At 57.5% G+C, this 18,592-nt stretch overlaps 6 protein-coding genes across 6 annotated transcripts; 4 read left to right on the top strand and 2 right to left on the bottom strand.

The window, feature by feature from the left end:
- Window positions 1-197: 197 nt before the first annotated feature.
- INS49_000647 (uncharacterized protein) lies at window positions 198-2,313 on the top strand (the record flags this gene model as incomplete). The annotated part of the gene is made up of 2 exons (XM_043161484.1): window positions 198-455; window positions 568-2,313. 2 exons carry the CDS (start codon window positions 198-200, stop codon window positions 2,311-2,313), a joined length of 2,004 nt encoding a protein of 667 aa, XP_043029990.1.
- A 472-nt stretch (window positions 2,314-2,785) lies between these two features.
- Window positions 2,786-4,307, top strand: INS49_000646 (uncharacterized protein; the record flags this gene model as incomplete). The annotated part of the gene is made up of 2 exons (XM_043161483.1): window positions 2,786-3,835; window positions 4,032-4,307. 2 exons carry the CDS (start codon window positions 2,786-2,788, stop codon window positions 4,305-4,307), a joined length of 1,326 nt encoding a protein of 441 aa, XP_043029989.1.
- Window positions 4,308-5,359: 1,052 nt separating this feature from the next.
- On the top strand, window positions 5,360-6,384 carry INS49_000645 (uncharacterized protein; the record flags this gene model as incomplete). The annotated part of the gene is made up of 2 exons (XM_043161482.1): window positions 5,360-5,583; window positions 5,676-6,384. 2 exons carry the CDS (start codon window positions 5,360-5,362, stop codon window positions 6,382-6,384), a joined length of 933 nt encoding a protein of 310 aa, XP_043029988.1.
- A 345-nt stretch (window positions 6,385-6,729) lies between these two features.
- INS49_000644 (uncharacterized protein) lies at window positions 6,730-9,067 on the bottom strand (the record flags this gene model as incomplete). Its single annotated transcript, XM_043161481.1, has 4 exons — window positions 6,730-6,764; window positions 6,954-8,616; window positions 8,684-8,819; window positions 8,967-9,067. 4 exons carry the CDS (start codon window positions 9,065-9,067, stop codon window positions 6,730-6,732), a joined length of 1,935 nt encoding a protein of 644 aa, XP_043029987.1.
- Window positions 9,068-9,558: 491 nt separating this feature from the next.
- On the top strand, window positions 9,559-11,243 carry INS49_000643 (uncharacterized protein; the record flags this gene model as incomplete). The annotated part of the gene is made up of 3 exons (XM_043161480.1): window positions 9,559-9,649; window positions 9,706-10,960; window positions 11,030-11,243. The coding sequence occupies 3 exons, from the start codon at window positions 9,559-9,561 to the stop codon at window positions 11,241-11,243; spliced, it is 1,560 nt and encodes a 519-aa protein (XP_043029986.1).
- Window positions 11,244-15,381: 4,138 nt separating this feature from the next.
- On the bottom strand, window positions 15,382-17,510 carry INS49_000642 (uncharacterized protein; the record flags this gene model as incomplete). Its single annotated transcript, XM_043161479.1, has 3 exons — window positions 15,382-16,287; window positions 16,352-17,122; window positions 17,376-17,510. 3 exons carry the CDS (start codon window positions 17,508-17,510, stop codon window positions 15,382-15,384), a joined length of 1,812 nt encoding a protein of 603 aa, XP_043029985.1.
- Between the last annotated feature and the right edge of the window lie 1,082 nt (window positions 17,511-18,592).

Below are 18,592 nucleotides of genomic sequence, written 5' to 3'. Positions count from 1 at the left end.
CAGGAAACTTTTACAGAAGATGGACTTGGAGTTGCAGGGGTGGAAACTTTAGCGCGGCCCGTTCTGGGCTCCAAGTTCAGGGGTACCCGTGAAGCGCGTGGGGGATCGATGCAGCCGCCTTGCCCATTCAGCAGGCCGCCTCCTCAGCCTCACAGCTTTTTTCCCAACGTCCGTCAACCGGCAAGGCTGAGCACAACATGTTGCGACCAGTGTTGAGGGGCTTGGGAGCTTCCACAACACTCCTCACAATACCAGGGCCGTGGAGGATGATCGGCGCCGCCCCTCGGCGTGTCCTCCGTGGTCCAAGAATATTGTGCAAGTACTCGAGAGATTATGCGACTCAGCAATTGCAGCTTCGAGATTATCAACTGGAATGCATTCAGTCCGTCGTATCTGCTCTCAAGAATGGACACAAGAGAGTTGGCATTTCTCTTGCTACTGGAGGAGGCAAGACTGTGAGTGCTTCTTTGTCTTATAGCTGTCTTACGCTCCTCTATCTGGCCTTTTCTGGACTCACTACAAGTCTTGCTCTATGTATCTCGTATATCTGACTGACTGCAATATAAGGTCATCTTCACACAACTCATTCAACACATTGAGCCTCCTGCAGAAAGAGCTACCCAAACTCTGATTTTGGCTCATCGACGAGAACTCGTCGAGCAAGCTGCTAGGCACTGCGTCAACGCATACCCTGATAAGACTGTCGAGATCGACATGGCCAAGTCTCATGCCAGTGGTATATCAGATATCACCATTGCCAGTGTGATGAGCCTCCAGAGGGATGAACGGCTTGAAAAATACAACCCCAAAAACTTCAAGCTTGTACTCGTTGATGAGGCCCACCACATCGTGGCCCCGGGCTACATGAAGATTCTCGAACACTTCGGGCTCTCCACCAAGAGAACGGACTCACCAAACCTGGTCGGCGTGTCCGCAACATTCTCGAGGTTCGACGGGCTGAGGCTGGGAACAGCGATCGATGAGATTGTGTACCACAAGGACTATGTCGACATGATAGACGAGAAGTGGCTGTCCGGCGTCGTCTTCACAACAGTCAAGTCCACGGCCGACATCAGCAAGGTGAAGAAACAATCTGGGGGTGGCGACTTCGTCACATCCGAGCTTTCAAGTGCCGTCAACACAGACCAAGTCAACGATGTTACTGTCAGAAGCTGGCTTGCCAAAGCAGGCGACAGGAAGTCGACCTTGGTGTTCTGCGTCGATCTGGCTCACGTGGCCGGACTCACCCAAAAGTTTAGGCAGTACGGACTGGATGCTCGGTTTGTGACCGGTGACACACACAAGGTCACAAGAGGCGAGATCCTGGATGCCTTCAAACGGGGCGAGTTCCCTGTGCTTTTGAACTGCGGCGTCTTCACGGAGGGAACTGATATCCCCAACATCGACTGTGTGATTCTTGCGCGGCCCACACGGTCACGCAACCTCCTCGTGCAGATGATAGGCAGAGGCATGAGACTGCACAAGGGGAAGGAGAACTGCCACGTCATGGACATGGTTGCCAGCCTCGAAACGGGGATCGTCACGGTCCCGACGCTCTTTGGTCTGGATCCCGGCGAGCTGGTCAGCAACGCGACACTCGATGACATGAAGAGCACGAAAGAGCGGAAAGAAGCCGAGAAAACCAGACAAGAACAAGCTTATGATAGAATACCCCCCACCATGTCCCCGGGCGTCCCCCAGAAGATCACTTTCACAGAGTACGACTCCGTGTTCGACCTGATCTCCGATACCTCTGGGGAGAGGCATATCCACGCCATAAGCCAGTACGCCTGGGTGCAAGTAGGACCAGACAAATTCGTTCTGACCAGCGGCTCCGGTACCTATTTGAGACTTGTGAAGGACGACGCCCAGGACGTGGATTCTGTTTTCTGGAGGGCCTTCGTCGTCCGCGCTCTACCAGCCAGCCTCTCCAAGGCGCCGTATGCGCCACCACACGAGATCCTGAAGGCACCCAACTTCACTGATGCCGTGCATGGCGCCGACAACTACGCGCAGAGGTTCTTTCTACACGTGATGATATCTCGGAAGCAGCGGTGGCGGGAAGGCCCACCGACCGAGGGGCAGCTCAAGTTTCTGAACAAGCTCAGGGCCGAGGATGACAAGCTCACTATGAACGACATCAAGAAGGGAAAGGCTGCCGACATGATAACCAAGATCAAGCATGGCGCCAGGGGCCGGTTTGCGGATCTGCAAACCAGCAGGCGGAAGAAGGAGAGGCAGGTGGCCCAAGAGGAACAGGAGAAGGAAAGGAAACGGAGGGAGCGTGTGACCGTTGGACCTGTCGCAGCTTGAGTGGCGTGCCACTGGTAAGTCATAAAGTGCTCCTCTACTTGTGAAAAGCATACAAAGCCATTTTTCCGTCACTGTCTTCTATATATAGACATTTTGCAGCTGGCGGCAGTGTCTTCCATCCAGGGTTTATAAGGCTCTCCTGGCAAATAAAAGGAATCCCATAGCTCAAAGACACAACGTAAGATGCTGACTGACAGCAGATACATAGGACCAAAAACCAGTGATTCATCTGGTGTCCTGGGACAATCTGCTTGCCAGCATGTCACGGTCGATAGGAGTGAGGTTCAGATGAGCTCTTTGCCCTCCCCCACCCCAGGGCGCCAGGGACCAGCTGCCTGCAGACCTCGCCGCCGACTAAGCATCGCCGACTAAGCATCGTGAACCTCGTCCCTGCGAATCACGGTTCACGATAGCCCTGCGCCGCCGAGCTAAGCATCTCTCGTTTGGATCCAAAAAGGTCTTCGCTTTCAAAATGGCATCTCACTCTCCATCCCTTCCGTCCCCTCCCAGCTCTCCCCCGGCCTCCTTGTTGATTGAGACCATCGACTATCACACAGGCGATGCAATTGCGCAGCCTGTCAACCAGCCATCTCACGATCTTCCTACTGCAGTCTCTCCCTTGGCCTCCTCTTTTTCAGACCATCTTGTTCAAATTGACGCTCCCTACGACTTCAGTGCACTTGCGCAGTCTGTCGAGGTGCCATCTCTCGAACTTTCTCGTGAAGCCTCTCCTGCGATCACTGATCACACTGTCATTCCTCACGACTTTGCTGGACCTGCGCAGTCTGAAAGCAGCCAGCCACCTCAGAACCCTGCTTCTGCCACTCTTCCTGCGATCACTGATCGCATTGACATTGCTCACAACTCCGACCTACCTGCGCAGCCAGCTCGCCGTCAAAGAACTGACCATCTTCCTCCAACCATCCTTCCTGCTCTCGACAACTACGAGGAGCAGCACCCGTTTGGAATCCTCAACTCCGTTCACCTTCGCCTGCGCATCGGTCGCGACACCAGCCGTGATCCAAACATGATGCCCCCAGCCCCACCTGCGCGTATCGTCCAGCGCAACGACTTCAAGGGTACGCCACCAAACGGCGACCCCAAGGACAACATCACCACTGCCACCGGCAACACCCAAGTCCAGGGTGTCACCCGCGAAGACCAGGGAGCCGACAACTTCCTTGGCAACGCGATGAAGCGGAGCTTCCCTCCCAAGCTCGAGGGCGTCGCCGAGGCGCGCCACAAGAGCGAGGCGAAGACAACCGAGGACCTCGCTGGCCTGAGCCCTGAGCTGGAGGCCGCCGTGCTCGCCAAGCGCGAGTACATCGAGAAGTTCGACGCGTTCCGCACGCGTTGGACCAAGGTGCAGTTCGCGCTCGCCGACAAGGCCGAGAAGATGCGCGGCAGGGTCACCGCCGCCGAGCTGCGGCCTGTCGTCGGCGCCATCGGCACCATGTTCGCGCTCGGCAAGGCCGTCGACCTTGCTGCCTTCCCGGGCTGCAGCTTCGGGGAGTTCGACGAGGTACGTGCTGCTGCTGGATACCCTATCACTGATTTCCTCTTCGCGCCTGGATCAAACGGGACTGCTTTCGCGGATGTCCACGGCGGCGCCTCATGATCTAGATACTTTACCTTTTCACTTCTCCTCGTCCTGACGTCAACATCATCTGCCCCCCTATCAGTCCGTAAGGAGAGTTGCTAACGTGAAGACAAAACAGAGGGCCTGTAGCCCCTTGAGCTACCTCCCGTCGCTCTTCCCAGAGCTCACCCACCGTCCTCCCCCGGGTCCTGCCGACCCATTGGGTCAGGCGGAGGAGGTGCTCGCTCCCGTCCTGCCCCTTCAGTGGGACTTCTCCCTCAGCGGCATCATGGGGGAGAAGCGGGATCGGCTGCGGGCCCTCTGGGCTGCTGCCGCGGCCGGCCAGTGGGAGGCGGTGGACGAGATGACGAGCGCCGCGCTGGCGGCGGCGGAGGAGTTGCTGGGTGGTGTTTAAGCTGGGGGAAAAGGGGGTGGGGGGTTGTGCGTTGTGGCCCTTTGGGGCGTCCTGATGAGAGGACCACGCTATGTTTTGTCTGTTTTGATACCATGTACAACTAGCTGGGGACGGGGAATGGAGTTTGAGGTTTGCCCTTCTTGAGGCTTTGCTCGCATGCTACGTGATGCCTCGTGAAGACAGTGATTGCGTGCTTGCTGTCGAACCGAGACTCCAGGGAGTTGTTGACTCATACCGGATGGGCATCCACATTATGGTCACAGTCATATGTGACATGTCATGACGTGCATCCGTTGCGGAACAGGGAAATGTCTCTTCGCACAGCTTGGCTTGGGGGGGAGCGAGCCAGAGCTTATTTAGCTGTTGGCTAAGTTTGAGTAAGTAGGAAGGCTGAAGTCAATGCATCAAGTAATCCCCCACGGGTTAGAAACGGCCTCCGTTGATTATCATTTCAGTTGTGGACTTCATGTGAGAGAAGAGGTGTGCGCACCAACGAATGGACGAGTAGCAAAACAAGCTGACTGCTGCACCCTGAAGATCTTGCCCCAGACCGCGGTGGGCCGCCAGCGGCCTCAGGGCCAAGCAGCACCCCGAACTGCCCAACCACAAGGGGCCTATCTCCGATCTCGGTCGCCCGCAGTGTCACCAACCAAGGGTATTCGAAATTTCACAGGCGTCGGGCAAAGCTCGACCGACTGACGATGAGGCCATCCATAATTCTCTCTGCTCACTCCCTCGCAGAAACTAGTCAGTCACCCTGCAGAGCTGGCTACCCTCGGCCTTCTTCCTTGCTGTCTTCTCTCGTATAACTCGCCTGCCCAACCCCCTGAGGACCTGGCACAGCATGGACAAGAAAACAGAGCTCGTCAAGTGAACCAAGCCGTCCTTCTTCCTTTTCCTTCCGTCACTCTGGAAACCCCACTCTTTTCTCCTCTTGCCGTTTCTCTAAATGCGTCGCCGTCGACGTCGCCACTCAGCTTGAACCTGTGCAGGAGACACCTGGGAACGTTGGCGAGGTACTCGTCCGTCTCTGAAATAAAGACCGACTCACCATGGCCGACCGAGACAATGGCAAGCCGGGCGACCCGGCCGGCCAGATGAGGCTTGAGCACAAGCAAATATCGCTCACCAAGCCCCAACTCGAGGGGAAAGACGTGGCATCCACGGTCAAGACCAAGTGGAACACGAAAAATCTCGCATTCAGGTGGGCAGCAGACATCGCGAGCGCGTCCTGTGCCGCGGGTCTCGTTGCGCCCCTGATCTCCATCATCGACCGGTACGTAACGGGCTCTGTCCCCCGGGTCTTCCCGGCCGCCGGGAGCTCCTACCGCGACCAGAACAACCGCTGACAAGTCTCCGTCTCCCCAGGTCCATCATGGAGAATGCATCGGGCCGCGCCACGCTCCTCGACTCGGTCAAGGGCTCGCTGCGGGAGCTCGTCCTCCGGCCGCACGCCATGATCCTCTCCAAGCCCGTCGCCCTCATCTTCATGGCCTACGGCGGCACCTACCTGAGCGCCAACACGGTCGACACGGCCTACTCGACCGCGCGCAACGAGCCCGCCACCCTCGTCACCTCGGGCACGGCCAAGTTCGCCACCTCGTCCGCCGCCAACATCGGCCTGGGCGTCTACAAGGACCAGGTGTACGCGCGCATGTTCGGACCCGTGGGCAAGGTCGCCCGCGCCGTCCCGCCGCCCTCGTACCTGCTCTTCACCCTGCGCGACTGCCTGACCATCTTCGCGAGCTTCAACCTGCCCATGATGCTGGGCCCGGGGGTGCACGCCGCCATGGGCGAAGCCCTCTCGAAGCAGGTCAGCGGCCAGACCCTCGTGCAGTTCGCGGCGCCCGCCTTCGTCCAGATATTCTCCACCCCCGTGCACCTGCTCGGGCTGGACCTGTACAACCGGCCCCGCTGCGAGAGGTCGGGCCTGCCCACCCCGGGCGAGCGCTGGGCCCAAGTCTACAAGAACTGGGGCATCAGCGTCGTCGCCCGGCTGTGCCGCATCATCCCCGCGTACGGCATCGGCGGCGTGGTCAACTCCAAGGTCCGCCGCAGCCTTATGGAGAAGCTCTAGGCCGTCTTCTCTGCATGCTCGAGAGAGTGTGTAGTCTAGGTTTTGCTTGAAGTATGTTCAGGTGCGCGTGATGCTTCATATTTGCACTATAGGCGTATGACTTCCGGCATGGCGTTCCGGCATTGAATTCTTCACATATTGTAATTTGTTTTCTCTTTCGATACCCATGGACAGATGATCTCATCTACATGATCGAGTATAGACCCCCCTAGACGATAGATTAGATGACGATAGACATGGTCTGCATCAGGGCCTCAGTAAGGCGCCAGGCAGATTACGATCTCGAAGAGAAAGAAAGTCGATCGATCTCGTGCATTCTATCTATGGGGATGTCACGCTGTGCAACTACAAGAACCCGCTCTCCCTCAACGCCTTGTAGACTGCAGCAAAAGGAGTCAGCTATCAAAGAACTAAGGAAGAAGTTTCATCTGGATGTAGGGAGGACCAGGCCACAGTATGGCCAGGGCTTGTTTCGAAACCTGCAGCCTAACATTACCTTGAAGGTACAGGCTACAGATAGGAAATCGATTTTCCAGAGAGGGTAAAAATTGTATCCGGAAGCTGCTTACTCTTCGCCTCGGCCTCCTGCGCCTCCGTGCGCTTGCGCAGACGGCCCTCGCCCGTGTCGATGTAGTTCTCCCAGAACTTGAGACCCTCAATGCCCTCCTCACGGCAGAGCACACCACGCTCCTCGGCCATCTCCAGCTCCTCCTCAGCGACGCCGATGCTCCACCCGAACCTGTCCGCCGCGTCACGCGCCGTGACGCCCCGGCCAAACTCCTGCCAGTCCCACGGGACCTCCCTCTCGGGCGGCACGTCGTGCAGGTCCCGCATCCACGCGAGCAGGGTCTTGATGGTCATCTCGTCCGTCCTGTCCATGCTCTGCACCACCATGACGCCGCTCTTGAAGGTCCGCAGCCGCACGGGCAGCTTCAGCTTCTCCCACAGCCGCGCCGCCTTCTCGAAGTCCATGGGGCTGACAAGCTCCACCCCGCCCCGGGCCCTGTTGAACATGGCCCAGAGGTCGACCAGGCTGATGATGCCTCCTACTTTTCTCAGTATACCCCTCGCATCGTCAGTGAGGAATTCCGCGAGGTTTCGTGCCAGCTCAGACAGGTAGAGCGACTCATTGCTGCTTCCGCCGCCGACAATATCCTTAGTCGTCACCAGCCCCAGCTGGCTTGCCGACTCGGCCAGCAGCGCGTTCGCCTCGGACGAGCCAGGGCCTACATTGCCTTGCCTGGAGAAGCCCTCAGCCAGGGCGACGATCTCCTTGGCAGATGCCATCAGTGCCTCGAGGTCCTCGAAAGCAGTGCCGATGACCAGCTCATTGTTCTTCCGCATGTCTAGCCCTCGCTGCTCGAGACCTGCGATACCCACCGTCTTCTTCCTCACTTGCTCGCGTGTGGACCCGTCCCCAGAGTTCCCGTCCACGGCGAGCGGGTTCTGGTTGGGGACACGAGGAGCGCCTTGCAGGAGCCACTTGCGCTGCGTGATCGCGCCCTTCAGCCGTTCATACAGGATCTTGTCACCGCCAGCCCGGAACGAGACCTTGATACACTCAGGGTTCTCCATACCGGGTAGTGCGCCATAGCTGAGAACCGGACCCGGAGAATCTGTCCTATCCTGAAGCTGTGGGGATTGGGCCGGCTGGCTCAGTTCCGTCGGGACGTCGTGCGAGATTAGCGGCGCGCCGCACATCTCGCATGATAGCAAAGACGGATGGTTCAGAAAGGTACACCGAGGGCACTGAAAGGAGGCATCCGGGTCAGAGCTCTTGGGAGGACTGTCGCGCGCCCCTGGCGACTCGTTCCCTGCGACCAGCCCATCACCTGCCGACATCCCTCGAGGACGCAGCGGCAGGGGTGACACCACGGACTGCCTGCTCGTCGCATTGTTTATGGCCGCTTTGAGCACATGGGTCAAGGCTGGCTTGATCCCACACGCCAGGCATGGCGGAAGCGGAGTCAAAGCACTGGCGGTGGCCGGGTCGAAATTTGAAGGCACCGGGTTCGAGAAGCTGCAGATGGTGCACACCCATGTCGCCGAGCTCGCAGGGGAAGGGTCCACGGGTGCTGGCCTCAGAGGGCTGTCTGACCGCGGGACAGGAGAGTTGTTGTTGTTGTCCCTCGGGGAGCCGGTCCCTGCCGCTGGGGATCTTGACTGAATCGAGGAGCGCTTGGTTGGCTTGGGGATCAAGGTGATCTTGGCCGAAGATTTGAGGAAGCCCGCCTGTAGCACATATACTCAGCAAGGTGGTTCCCAGGGATGCATCGTGGGCATGCATGCTTGATCTTACGTAGTATTCATATCGCTCGACGTCCTTGAGGTCCAGGGCGACCGAGTTCTTCCTGGGGTCGGTCTTATCTACATAGCAGATGCGATGCGACGTCAAATAGACCTGCCCATTCTGGTGGTTCTGTAGCTTGTACTTCCTGCAGCGAGGTGCGACGGTTAGCCTCTACGTCTCCACCACGCGACGGCGATCAACGGCAGCATCATCGAGGAGAGGGAGTCGGATGGGCAGCAAAGGAAGGGCGGCGCAAGCCAATGACGGACGGCACATGGATGCATCAACTAACCCCTCGTACAACCCCACATTATCTTGGACAAAGAGAAGGACTTCGTCTGGGAGATAGGCTGGCCGGAGGGCAGTTGTGAGGTCTAGCTGCTTTAAAAACATTCGTCATATCTGTTCTGGGAGACAATCCCAAATGTGAAAGGGAGAGAGGGGCATGGAAAGGCTGCCTGGCGGTCCTGACTTTGTCCAGACAGCAAGATGCGATGTATCCAGCAATCAGTGGTGTCAGGTCCGATGCATCTAGCCGGCTTAGAGCCCAAACGAGAAGTGAAGGCACGGTTAACCTGGACTTAGGTAAGCCAGAGCATGCCACTAGCGCCGTGCACGGCAGGCGGAAGTCTCACAAATGCCCCTGCTGCCCGCCCCCCACCCTCTCTCGCCTCCCACCGCTTTCCTCAATTTCCATTCTCATTTGAGACAACGACCGTCTTCGTCACCCGTCCACACCACCCACATCATCGTCGCCATCGCCACCATCAGCGAGCGACGACATCCACATCCCTTCGACGGCCATTTACTGATCTTTACAGCCCTCTTCTGACTTATGTGTGACTCTGTCTCCTGACCCCACGTAACCTGTCGCGTCGCCAAACATGTCAGCAAACATGATGGGCTGGGCCGCTGCGCCCGGCACCCAAGGAGCAGTCCCACCTCCGCCTCCAGGACCCTATGCCTATCCAAACCGTAAGTGCTTCCCGGCCTCGAGTGCCCTTGAAACAAGCCGCTAACATGCGTGCCAGCTGCATACACTCAGGTCCAAGTTCGCCAGAACTTCAGTCAGCCCTACTCCGTCCCTCCACCAGTCTACCCTGGTGCTCCTGTTCCACCATCTCCGTACGGTGCACCACAGGTGCCCCCTCCGCCCCCAGCTAATCAACCCGAGCCCGCCAAAAAGAAAATTGAATGGCCTCTGTCGGTTCGCCAATACGTCCAGCGATCATTCATCCCTGACAACCTGAATCCCTCGGTCTCGCGGTCCGACATGGAACAGAAGTTGAGGGAAGTCATCTCCGGCGCCACCGACTCTGGCAAGTTGCACACAATAGACTGGGAACACATGCCTTTACCCCAGGACTTGGTCGTACAAGAGCGCACCAAGCTGCTAGAGTCACAGAAGTCCGCCTTTGGCAGCAGTCCCGGCTCAGCCAGGAAGAGAAAGTCATTTGAACAGGACGGCGACTATGACAGCAGCCCTGCCACCCTATCCCCGCAGGAACGTAAACTCGAAAACCGTATCAGCTACGCTGCCGATGATAGGCGTCAAATCATGGACCTGCCGTTGGCCAAGAGTAAGTACACAAAGGCCAACGAAAAGCGACAAAAACGCGCAGAGCGCTTCGGTGCCCCCCAGCCATCGCCCCAGAGGTCTCCTACGCCTGAGCCTCCCGCTGGTCCAGTGATCGGAACGTGCCAAAAACTGGAGAAGAACTACCTGCGGTTGACCGCGCCACCAAAGCCTGAAGTTGTCCGCCCAGAGAGTGTGTTGCGGCAGACCCTGGACCTCCTCAAGAAGAAGTGGAAGAAGGAGAGGAAGTACTCTTACATCTGCGACCAGTTCAAGTCCTTGCGTCAAGACCTTACCGTGCAGCGGATCAAGAACGACTTCACTGTCGAGGTCTACGAGATCCATGCCCGGATCGCATTGGAGATGGCCGACCTTGGTGAGTATAATCAGTGCCAGACCCAGCTGATGGCCCTGTACAAGCTGGGTCTGAAAGGCCATCCCGATGAGTTCAAGGCATACCGTATTTTGTATTTCATCCACACCGCCAACCGCTCGGACCTTAATGATGCCCTGGCGGATCTAACCACAGCAGAGAAATCGGAGCCCGCCATCAAGCACGCGCTGGATGTCCGTTCGGCCCTGGCCCTAGGCAATTACCACCGTTTCTTCCAGCTCTACATTGACCCCTCTCATATCAAGATGGGTGCGTACCTGATGGACATGTTTGTCGGTCGTGAGCGCCTCGCTGCACTGTGCAACATGTGCAGAGCGTAAGTTCCTATTCCCTATCCTGCAGCACCAGCTCTGAGCGAATAGTACTGACGTGGTTCTTGGCGCAGTTACAAGACAGATGTTCCTCTTCGTTTCATCACCGAGGAACTCGGTTTTGATGCCGACGGCGACACGTACAAGTTCCTTGTCGACTACGATGCTCAGGGACTCCTAGAAGAGCGTGACTCCGTCGTCTACTTCCAAATGGGCAAAGCCAAGGGTCACTTCGAGGCTGCAAGAACCCAAGCCTTCGGCCGGGTTGACATCAAAGGCCAGATTTGATTCTGGCTTCGTTCTTCGTTTCCCTTCATTGTTACCCGAGTGTTTCATGGCGCAGCCAGCATAGCGTGGCACACATGGCATACACATTGTTGCCATGGCCGCATTTCATCTATTTTCGCATTTCCCGTCCCCGAACTAGCATCACCTACCTGCCTGCATACCAACAAGCCCACGTTTGACCGAACCCCGGCCGATTATGCACCCTGCAGTCCAGTCATGTGGCCAACGAGGACGGCGCAGCGCAGAGCGTGTGCGATCGAGTTGGCAAGCACGGCTGTCGACGATGCGGATTGTGCCTCGATATCCAATAATGCCAGTGGAGTTCCGATAGCCGGCATCCTGACCTCCCCCAGCTCTGCCTAATCTGTCGATATGCCCGGCTCGAGCTGGAGACAGGTGTGAGAGATTGGAAGGGAGAGGAGTGGCATGAATGATTCTGCACATGGTTGTTGAATGCGAGGGAGGGTGTTCTGTGTGTGTATTTGGAAATTTGTTGGGTGGTCACGGCCGCCTCGTTTCGAGATACCATTTTGATGTTGGCGGTATATGGGACAAGTAGACTTCTGGGCGGCACAAGATGTCCCGCCCCAGACAAAGGGCGTTCCTGCACAGGCGTTGTGGTTGTTTGTATTGCTAACTCTCAAAAATAATCATCCCACCAACCCTTGATGCTCCTGGACCCTACAAGTCCGTGATACGAGCCTCGTTGTACATCTGTCCTCAGGCACTTGTGGTGGAGGCAGGACCGACATCGCTCTGCCTCCAGTTATCCGTACTGGCCCAGGTCTGCTTATGTAACCCCTCCCAGCAGCCGCATCCCAAGTTTGAGCCCAGGCTTGAGCTCGTGCCCGCCCCTTTTGACCCGCCAACCCCGCAGCCTGGCAAGTCTGCCCGATTGTAGCAAGGCCAACCACCTCTTTAAGCCACTTTGCTTTGTCTCCACTTCATCGCAAATTGCATCCGTTGCATCGATTGCATGTCGCAAGGACGGCCTCGCCTCGAAACGCCTCGACAACGCATTTGAATATCGTATGTAAACACAAAGGCCATATTTGAATACCCAAAAAAACTGGAACCCTCGCCGAAGCGAACCATGTCGGCTCCGACGGCCACGGCCACGGCGCCGGCCACGTCGTCTGTCTCGAGCGCCATGGACGCCTCGCCCTCGGATGCCCTGACCGCCACACCGTCGTCGCAGAAGGAGCGTCACTCGCTGTCGCTGGACCAGCGGCGCGCCCTGCGGCGCTGGGCCAACTCGCAGACGGTGCGCCCCTCCCACAAGGCCTGCATCGAGTGGTTCGCCAGCCAGTACGGCAACACCATCAGCCAGTCGACCGTCTCGCACTCGCTGTCGCCCAAATATGCCCGCCTCGATGGCGACCCCCAGCTGTCGGGGTCGCGCCTGCGCTTCGGCAACTGGCCCGACGTCGAGAAGCTGGTGCTCATGTGGCACCACAGCATGGTCAGCAGCGGCCGCCAGCCCACCAACGAGGAGCTCGCCGACAAGGCAAAGTCCATCTTCCAGCAGCTGCCGCGCTACAAGGACGAGCAGCCCCCCGAGTTCAGCCCGGGCTGGATCCATCGCTTCAAGAAGCGCTACGGCCTCCTGATCCGCCGCCAGCGCAGGCACGGCACCGCGCCCCCGCCCCAGGACGACATCCCCTACCTCGTCGACGCCATCCCGCGCTTCATGTCCGTCGGCCCGGACACCAGCCCCGCCGCCATCCGCGACTCGGTCCAGCGCATAGTCGGCGTCGAGCCCTCGCTGGCTACCTGCGCCCGCGTCAGGGACGAGGTCGTCCGCAGGCTCGAGAACCCCCAGCTCAACCACAATGGCCAGCCCAACCACGTTCTCGACACCGGGGGAAACAACAACGGCGGTGGCGGCATGGGACACCCGCCCCCTGGCAGCGCCGGCGGAACCCATAGCGCAGGGCCCGGCGACACGTACGGCGACGAGGACCCGGAGATCGTCCTGCAGAACGCGCTGCACGCCCTGCAGCAAGAGGAGGCGGACGCGGAGGCCGAGGCAGCCGCCGCAAGGGAGGAGCGCGAGATGGCCGAGAGGGGCCTGCAGGCACCACCGCCGCAACCACAACCGCCACCTCCCCCACCCCAACCGCTCACGGGAATGGGGGCCAGCCAGTCGTACGCGCAGCAGGCCGCGGGGGCCGCGCTGGCGACGCCGGTTAGGAACGGGGTCGCGCAGCCCGGAGCCGTCGGCGGGGGCGTCGGGTCCGCGCCGCCACCGGGCGCGAACGGGACCCCCGTGCTGGCCCAGCCGCGGTACTCTGTGGGCGACGACCTGAACCTGACGCCCATACCGGCCAACGGACCCATCTCGACGACGGACCGGCCCATGCGCTGCCCGTTCTGCATCAACCAGCGGATGTTGAGGACTATTAAGGAGGCGGTGGAGCACATGGCCACGCACGTCGTCGTCTGAGTTTGGGGCAAACAAGAGTTTGTTTCGCCGTTGTCTGTTTTGGAGGCGACGGGGGTGTCAGTTACTCACGATACATACACGCACACACACACAACGTCCATACACGCACCCACATACCGACTTGAGACATAGATCAGGCGCTCTGGTCACCGCGGCTCGGGAGACAAAATCTCAGAAGAGAACACAACAAAAGACACGGCTGGGCTGGGCTGGGCTGGTTGATCATTGGAGCACGAGTGCCAGCCCAGATGATTTCCCATTCATGATGTACATATTGTACCACTCGGTTCACTTCTCTGGTTTTCGTTTTTCTTTTCTCTATTCACAACGAAGACACCACAGCCCCTCGGTCGTCGTTAGGGATGAGGATGCACAGGTAAAGGAGTTTGTCGGGCGTTTTTGGGCGTTGATCTGACGGCAGGCATGACGTAAACTCCCACAGACAAACATAACGATGACTTTATGCTTATATCATGAACATCTCGCCTTTTCCCCCCTCACGCCAGTGATTGGAATGCTACGAGAGTGAGACATCCTCTCATGGGCAGGATCGGCCTGATCCGCCGGCCGGACCAGAAAGTCCGTCTAGTGTAAGCTCTCATGTAAACAAACAAGGATAAACCATTCAGAGGATTTCTGAGTGCAGGCTCTACGCAAGATCTCGATTTCGTACGGGTTTGGTCTCGGCAAACGCGCCTGGTGTTTCACTCGGATTTGCACGGACAAGGTCAAGAATCTCTCGCTCATCACTCTCTCTGTTCATTCCCTTCTCAACGACTAAAGCTTTCTTTCTCAAGGGGGATACGGCTCCAGCGCCAGAAACTGGCCTCCTCAGAACCAGGAATCAACCTCGACCTCCCCGTCATCTGTATCTCGCAATCGTGCTTCGGCTCCCACTGGTCCGTCGGTTCAAACAACATCCCCTCCCCTTCCCCAAACACACGTCACGGTCCAATTTTGTCCACCGTGGAGCCCGAGCCTCGCGGACCAACCAGCTAGTTGGTATCTTGTGTCCCCTCACGCTGGCACTCATCTTCTTGCATCCTCCAATCTCACCCGAGATTGGCCGCCCCTCTGGAGCATCGAAAGAAATGGGTAATAATAAGGACTGAGCAGGAGAAAACCAAAGGAGGAAAACGAGCAGGAAAAAAAGAAAGAAAAATAAGAGACCGAGGCCTAGATATCTCATAGAAGTGGAAAAAAAAAAGGTTGACCAAAAAAGAAGCCAGCCATGAACGCCATTGCTTTTCCACCAACTGGAAAAGCTCCCATATAGACATATTCCATCATCATGAGTTGCTTGCGCTTCGTCGACGTAAGGTGACAGATTTTATGTAACGGTGAATAAGAAGCCAAATGCTGGGTGGTCCTTGAGCGTTCGGCCGGAAGTGTGCAAAAAGGGTCTGCCGACAGGTTTTCTTTTAACGACCGTGGGTGCACTGGGAGCCCAGCTACTAAGCAATATTCCCGTCAAAGGTTTTGGTACAACAGAAATGACAAGACGTGTCGCATCTCTCCCCGGACCATTGTTTGGGGAAATTTCGTTTGCAGACATGAGCGAATGATTTGGTTGCATGAGAGAACTTGTCAGAAAACACCTGGTCGATGCGCTGGGCGATCGCGGAGTCCCATTGTGGAGTCTCGAGATCCGGCGCGCATGATCGGAGGCTTCAGGACCGTTCACAGAGCACTTCATACTTGCTCCACGTAAATCAGTAGCTTCTCATTGCGTTCCAACGCAACGTCGAGGTCGTTGTTGCTAATCATCGGGAGCTTGTCCTGTGTGCTCTCATCCTTGTAGGAAATGTCGATGGGGTCTCCCGCCGGGATCTTGAGCCTGTCTCGGATCTTCTCGTACAGGTCTCGGAACTGGATATCCGTCGGCACCCGGATGGCGATGAGGTCGCCGTTGAAGCTCAACTTGATCTTCATCGCTGCTGCTTGCTGGTTCAGACCGGGGGAGAGTGAATTCTGAGACGGTTGAGAGAGAGATGACGACTGGCGTGGGACGCCGTTGGGTCCTCTTGAACCAGGTGCTGCAACGTATCCATTTCCATTAAGATTGTTCCTCGATGATTGTTCTGACACGACGTCCGGTGGTGTGCCTTGAGACGAATGGTGGGAGCCGCCGGACAGTCGGTAGTCCTCCTCGCCTGTCGGGGTCGGATCAATCTCGTAGTCTCCTTCCCTAGGCGCGAAGAATTGCTTGACCAGGTTACACCTCGAGATGTAAGGTGGCTGGCTCAAGAGATTTTTCACGTAGGCATCCAAGTTGTGAAGCCGACCTTCCGTGATAGCATCGGTGACGTAGTTGACAGGACCTGGCATATAGGGCAATGTCCGCTTTTGTGTGCCAGTGTTTCCTGCCTCGGCCGGGAATTCGGTCAGAAGTGCAATCTGGAAGTCGTAAAAGTCTTCGTAGTATCGCGACAGCTCCCAATGTCGACCATCCTCTAGCGCGGCCTCGATCACAAACCAGTATTTGTCTTCGGCAAAGCAGTAGCGGGGGATGCGTGCGGAGATAGGGGCGTGTAACTGTCCTCCAGGGCTTGAAACCTGAGGATTGGCCATGGTGGGTTGCTGGCTCTGTGTGTTTCGCTGATAGCAGTTCCTAGGTCAGCAATGCAATGCCGCGATGGAGGCAATGAAGATCTAGACTCACGTTGCTTTGAGGCTGCTGTGCATTGCCTTGGCTCATACGACCGGTACCCTGCTGAAGGCTCATGCGCTCCATGCCTTGCTCAAGAGCCTGCTGCTGGCCTGGGGCCCCTCCTGCCTCGAACTTGCCCAACGTAATGCTGCTGTTCTTGTACTCGGCGGCCATTTTCTTCCATTCTTCTACCCTCGGTATTCCCGCTCTCCTGATTGCACCTTGAGGATCGGGGACTGGGGTGTTTGTTGCCATGTCGCGAATCTCGATAAAAGAGACTGGAATCAGACCGGGACCGCCTAGTCGCCCTATTGGTTTCGCCACAAACCACTCGGGATTTGATTGCGCGATTACGATAATCGCCTCTCCAGCCTTGGCCTCCAGCTCGTCCGCTCTTTCGGCCTGGAAGTCGTACATGACTATGCCGTACACCATAGCCCCGTTCTTCCCCGCAGCAGACATCTTGGAACTTCGTTGACTTGCCGTTTGCGTGGGTGTTACGCTCGAGGCAGATGTTTCGGCATACCCGGAATCGTGATCGGGGTTGTTGGTGGCACCGGGAGACGGTCGACTTGTGTCCGAGCTTGCGCTGTCGCGTTCTGTACGGCCCAGAGCCTTGAAGAAGCTCACTGGAACAAGGCCACGAGCGTCAGGTAAAGCGGGATTGCAGGCCTCGTACCAGTCGGGGTCATTCTCTCGACCGATAACGTGGAAAAAGTCGCCGCGCGAAAAGCTGAGTTCTTGGCTGGTTCGGGCTTCGTAGTCATAGAGCGCTCGAATTACCTGTCAAGTCCACGGGGTCAGCAATTTGATTTGATTCTCCACCGAGGCCCAGGAGAAATGTGCCGCGAATCGGGCTCAAAGCGGGGGCATGGTTGGAGAAGAGACTCGACCGCCCTTGACCCACCCGCGAGGCCCGCTCTAACTCATTGTTCCAAGGATCCAGAAGGCACGGGTGGAATGCATGGAGGAGCAGGTTGCCGACAGCGCTTCAAGGCCACACAATGGGTTTTGGACTCGACTGCAATGAACATACCTTTTTCGGCGGCACTATTGCGACAGCAGATTTGGGGCCGATTGAGACATGAGCCTTCGCCTTCTCCTCTCCCTTGATCGATCTGCGGAGGGCCTTGATGGCGCGTAAAATGTCAGTTTGTTTGCTCGACGACATGTGTGACGTGTTGCTGAATGAACGAGCCATGCGCTTCGGATTCGAAAACGTCGAAACAGGACGATGGGGTGAAGGTAGGGTAGTTTATGGTCAGGGTTGCAGCGCAAGCGTGAAGAGCGACGTCGAGATGTCATGCGGCCTCCAGCCGACTGTTCACATACAGGCAAAGCGACTAGAAATGCGCAAGGAATGATACGAAAAAGGGGAGTGCAACGGCTTGGCTGGGTGTACGAACCTTCATGGTGTTGCCGTAATGTCCGTCTTTCCGTGACCAGGACGATGAACGTATCTCGGAGCGGGTGCAGTCAGAGAAGACCGTCCCACCTTCTGTTGTCTTTCACACTTGTTGCCTCTCCTTCTCTGGCAAGACGGGTTCTCCAGCCAATGAATCCCAGATAATCAGGAAAGGACGTTACGCCAGGTCCGCTCACACGCTCTTGCCGTCGGGAGCCTGTGAGTCAGTGCGACGATAACGTCCGTGGTGCAGGCGCCTGCTGGTTGCAAATAGACGGGCCCGACGAGATGAGGCCTGGCGATGGCAGAAGCGTCGCGGAGGGGATTTATGCAACGGTCGGTCGGGTTCGGGTGGCAATCCAAGACACGCAGCTCGCAGCCCCGGCGTTGAGGGGAGCAAGGTCGGGTGGTGGATATGGTTGTTCGGATAATTTGGGCGCAGTTCGAGGGATCCCAAATAAGAAAACGATGTCGTCACTTCAGGCAGAGGAGAACAAGAGTCATGGGGGAAAAGCCCGTGCCACTGGTCCAGTACCGAACTGAGGATATGCGTGGGTTCTGGTCGCAGATCGCGCCGAGGTTGCGATGGCTAGGACGGCGTAGAAACGGAGATCAAAGCGATTTCTCACACGAAGGGCGTCCCTCGGATGGTGAGGATTCGGTCCTTGGGTAGGTTTGCTTGTGCTTCTTTATTCAGGCTGGCGGCGTGCGATCCTCCCTCTTTGTCCGGCGGCTCCTTCGCGTTAGTCAGAAGAGCCCACTGAGTCGCCGTTGGCCCGTGCTATCGGCGGTTCTGCGGTTGGGAGTGGGTTGTGGCAGTGAGTGGGCGGGCGGGTGGAGGAGGGAGC

Source organism: Diaporthe citri (assembly GCF_014595645.1).
Source record: "Diaporthe citri strain NFHF-8-4 chromosome Unknown scaffold_1, whole genome shotgun sequence".
Taxonomy (NCBI): Eukaryota; Fungi; Ascomycota; class Sordariomycetes; order Diaporthales; family Diaporthaceae; genus Diaporthe; species Diaporthe citri.
The sequence above is the reverse complement of the archived record's forward strand: the minus strand, read 5'-3'. Positions and strand labels throughout refer to the sequence as shown.